We start from the raw sequence: 4,821 nt of genomic DNA on the forward strand, positions 1-4,821 counted from the left end.
CTTATCTTCCACTTGCTCGACGAAATTCGAATTGACAACGTGAATTTTATTAAAATTGAAATTAGTGATATGGAATAAATTAATCCATGTGTCATGTTTCAATTGGTCACGGTAAAAACCATTTCTATGGTTGTACAAAAAAAAAAACAGTTTCTATGGAACTGTTTATAAGTTTTGTTCTTAAATATATTTAGTTGAATTAAAAATTAACTTAATTGAATATTGGCTTGAAGTCCATAAATGAGTTTGATATTAAAAAAAAAATCAAAAATATATGTGTAGACAAATATAAAATAAACGGACAAATATAACATTAATATTTTATTCTTTTTAAGTAATTAGTATTGCTGGCTTATTGATGAAAACTTTCCATATAAAACTTTTCAAAAAATAAAAAAAACGGAAACATAAAAAAAAAAGGACAGCTATTTTTGTTTTAAGTAAGATTAAAAAAAAAATATGTGTAGACAAATATAGCATTAATATTTTATTTTTTTACGTAATTAAAAAAATGGATTTGTAGATAAAAAGAAAAAAAAAATGTGGGAGAAGAGGTAATTTAGATTAAAAAATAAATAAAAATAAAGTGATGTAATTTAATTTGGGTTACATACAAAAAATTGGATTTGTAGGTAAAAAGAAAAAAAAGTGTAATCTACCTATATTAACAAAAACGTGGCAAGATGGTCGATGCCCATTTAATAAATATGTGGCTTAACTACACATTTGGTCCCTTACGTTTATTTTAGGTTTCAATTTGGTCCCTTACGTTTAAAAAGTATCAATTTAGTCCCTTACGTTTATTTTAGGTTTCAATTTGGTCCTTTCCGTCAATTTTGTCACTAACACCGTTTGAACAGTACACGTGTCAGTGTGTCCAAGTGCCACGTGTCAGTCCACATGTGCAAATTGACTGCCACATGTGACAAAATTGACGGAAAGGACAAACTTGAAACCTAAAATAAACGTAAGGGACCAAATTGATACTTTTTAAACGTAAGGGACCAAATTGAAACCTAAAATAAACGTAAGGGACCAAATGTGTAGTTAAGCCTAAATATGTATAGGATATATCGATGACCAGTTAATAATTGATTTTTATTTACTAAAAAATTGAATTTGTATAAAGTGAGGTATTTGAATTTGGGTTACATACAAAAAATTGAATTTTTAGATAAAAAGAAAAAAAGCGTGAAAGAAGTAACAAATAAAGTGGAGTTTTGTGGTTATAATTGGTCATTTAACTCATATTGATTATATGTTGGTTCCAAAAATATAACAAATTAATTCATATGGCTTAGTGGTAAATGTAATAAGAAGTGTAACTAAAAGGTTAAGCGTTCGAATCCTACTGAAATTTGTCAAAAAATGAATAAGGGACAAATTGGAAATTTCATTAGTATCTTCTTTTCTTATATTATATAGTAGATGGTTCCAAAAATATAACAAATTAATTCATATGGCTTAGTGGTAAATGTAATAAGAAGTGTAATTAAAAGATTAAGGGTTCGAATCCTACAAATGGGCAAATTGAGAATTTCATTAGTATCTTTTTTTCTTATATAGTAGATAAAGGACCTATACGTTACAAAAAAAAAATATATAGGACCAAATGTTACAAAAAATAAGATAAAGGCATGTAGTGTAATTTTGCATAATAAAAATGTATGCTTCAAAATAAAATTCTAATTTATAAACAATATGATTTCATCTTTGTAAGAATATAAACACAAGTATTCTCTTCACGAACAATATGCTTCGAAACATAGTTCCAATTCTTCTTCATATAATCTAAGATAATATCCAAAATATTATCTTCACGAACAATATGGAAGGCACATAATTGTTGTTTCACAAATTTGAAAGACCAAATTGAAAAAGTCTTACCATTTCATGGACATAAATGTTCATTTATTCTTATTTACTAATTACTACTACTATTTTTTGAGGAATAATCTTTATCTATTTCAATATTAATATCTAAATGTGTTTTTTTTATTTTATTTTTATATTAGCTCAATATCTAAATGTGTGATGCATAATGTGACAATTAAGTCAATATACACTACTTATAAGTGACCAAAATATTAATTCAATTCAACTAATTTTCTCATTTTGCACAAGTCCTTACTCACTAGTCAAAATCCATGGAAACATTACAATACTATCACATCACCATTGATGAAAAAACAAGACTAAACTTCAGAAATATGTAAAACGAGATTAATCAACATTTACAGTCATAATCCATTTTTAGCAGATTAATCAGCAAAACAAGATTTGATTAAAAGCAATTATTACAATTCCCAAGCTCCGATATTCTTACCCATAAGAAAAGCACAGTAAGCATCAACACAAGCATAACTAACTTGTTCATCGCTCAAATCTTCATCACTCCAATTACTCTTACTAATTTCCCTTCTCTGTTCCACTTCATAACCAACACATTTCTCCACAATCTCATCCACCGAAGCACCTGCAAGATCTTCATCACATAAATCTTCCGCGTAATACCTCAGATCTATAGGATCATCAAACATCTTCAATTCATGCTCCGATGACTCCAATTTCCGACGATCGGAATGATTCCAGAAACCTACAAATGTATGATTAGGATTCTGAAGGAATGAGCGAAGACGTTGCGGAATGTATTCGGCATGAGCGAGTTGAAAGATGAGACAGCGACGACCGATGCATAACTGCATTGTGTCGGCGGGAGGATTATAGCCGCCGGGAGTCCACTGGACACCGAGACCGATGACGAGTTGGTTGATGTAGTCGCGGCGTAAGTAGAGTGTGTCGTTGAGCCATTTTTTGACGACGGAAGAGACGGCGGTTACGGTGACGGTTATTTCGGTTCCGTCTAAATCGACGGTGTAAGTGCTGTGGTTGTGATAGTGGTTACTGTCGATTACGATCGCCATTGGGAGAGAAAATCAGTGATGCGTGATTTGTGAAGTGAGTGATGTGTGACTTTTTGGTTTTTAGGCGGTTATGAAGCTTCTAGTGGAAGTTTGAGAGTTATTTTTTTTTATTTTTATTTTTTTATCTTAATCTTAATATTCTTAATATAATAAAGGATGAGTTGTTTTCCTAACCCTTATTGCTTAACCCTAATCTTTTGCCCAATGAATCTTATACACTTTTGCATATTGTCCAATCATAAGTTGCCACCTCTAGGTTTCCATTTGATCTAACCTAATTTGCTTGTCCTTTGATAACCCTAATGTTCTATCCAATTGTTAATTGACACTTATTATATGCTTAGAAAATCATATGTTGGCAACTAGAATCTTCCATGTGGTTGCAATGATTCAGTCTGCATCAATTCTATTAGACCTCTCCTTGAACCAATTGAAGAGTTCCACTAAACACAAGGTAACAGTAGGCCCAAATAAGTATAGATTTCTATTCTCTCATATTTATTTTTTTTCATTTGTCAAATTTGTTTCTCTCTCTTCTCTCCTTTCTCTCTCGTACGCTCTCCTTCTTTTCTCAAATCTCACACTTTCATCTCTCCTCTCTGCCCCATCTCATCCTTCACCATAGCATCCATCACAACCTCCACCACCACCTACAAATGAATCACTCGTGAGAGTGAGGAAGTGGTCGAGTGAGAGAAGATCTGACGGCGGGAGGAAGTTTCGGCGAGGAAGAGAGAGTACCGGCCGACACCGGAAAAGCTTCGACCACCACCATTGGCACCACACTGCTTGACTCTCACCACCGACCGCAACCTTTCTCTCTCTCTGCTCGGCTGAGTTTTCAAATCAAAATCACCGGAAAAGCCAGTCGCGCCACCACCACAAAAGCTTTCTCTATGCGACAGACAGGTACAATTATTCTAAATCTATAATTTTTCTAGGTTTTAGGTTCTTGGAAAATTTTGATTTGTTTCTTTGATTGATTGATTGAATAAATATAGATAATGGATATACTCAATCCTCTGTATTGTTATGTTGAGTTAGAAAATTTTGAATGCTGAGTTAGAAAATTTTGGTGTTGTTAACCTTAACTTACTATAGAAAATATGGTGTTGAGTTACAAAAACAATATATCATATTAACTAAGTGTTCTGGACTGGGCCAAGAGCTGGCCCAATCACTTATGCCCGACATTTGGGGCAAGGCCCAATAAGGGGATACTTCCCCGACACGTCAGCCAATGACGTGTCCTGCTCGACATAACAGATTAGCTCCACGCTAATCACGTGCTCGGCTATCCGTGCACGACGACTCATTCAGCCTTAGCTTAACAGCTAAGCAGCACGTTTAACACGTGCTCCATTGACCAACCATATCCGTCACGGAGTCATCCATTACCCGCCAATAGCGGAACGACTCCAAACCAGGATAGAGGCAAATAACTGCCTTCCCCTACGATACAGGGACTATCCTGGCAGTTGGACCTATTGGGCCGGTTATCCAGGCCCAATAGACCAACCTTTGGCCCAGCGCTGGGGGCACTATATAAGCTCTCCTATACAGGAGAGCCAGGTATTCTAAACCATTCTATACCTTACTTTCTCTCTCTTCTCTTGTATCTCCTTTGTTCTCTTTGCTGACTTAGGCATCGGAGCACCTGCAGGTACAAACCCCCCCTTCGGTGTGGAAGCTTGCTCAACGGACCGGCCATCAACCTTTCTGATCACCAGGTACGATCAGTGGCGCCGTCTGTGGGAACTGAGTTCTTCCCCGTTCTTTAACCTTTCCTCAAAGAAACAAGAATAAAAAACCAAACCTCTCAAAAAACTTCATCATGGCCAGTTCTTCGCAGCCACTCAACACCGATACCGGCGACGATAACGTGCTCAACGTTCCA

At 35.0% G+C, this 4,821-nt stretch overlaps 1 protein-coding gene across 1 annotated transcript; it reads right to left on the reverse strand.

The window, feature by feature from the left end:
* Nucleotides 1-2,155: 2,155 nt before the first annotated feature.
* On the reverse strand, nucleotides 2,156-2,943 carry LOC123885661 (exonuclease 3'-5' domain-containing protein 2-like). The gene has a single exon (XM_045934961.1). It carries the CDS (start codon nucleotides 2,922-2,924, stop codon nucleotides 2,298-2,300), a length of 627 nt encoding a protein of 208 aa, XP_045790917.1. The 5' UTR covers nucleotides 2,925-2,943; the 3' UTR covers nucleotides 2,156-2,297.
* Nucleotides 2,944-4,821: the final 1,878 nt, after the last annotated feature.

The sequence above is a fragment of the Trifolium pratense genome, linkage group LG5 (genome assembly GCF_020283565.1).
Source record: "Trifolium pratense cultivar HEN17-A07 linkage group LG5, ARS_RC_1.1, whole genome shotgun sequence".
Classification (NCBI taxonomy): Eukaryota; Viridiplantae; Streptophyta; class Magnoliopsida; order Fabales; family Fabaceae; genus Trifolium; species Trifolium pratense.

Coding starts and splice junctions, on each gene's coding strand:
- LOC123885661 (XM_045934961.1), bottom strand. CDS start 2,924: ATGGCGATCGTAATCGACAGTAACCACTATCACAACCACAGCACTTAC.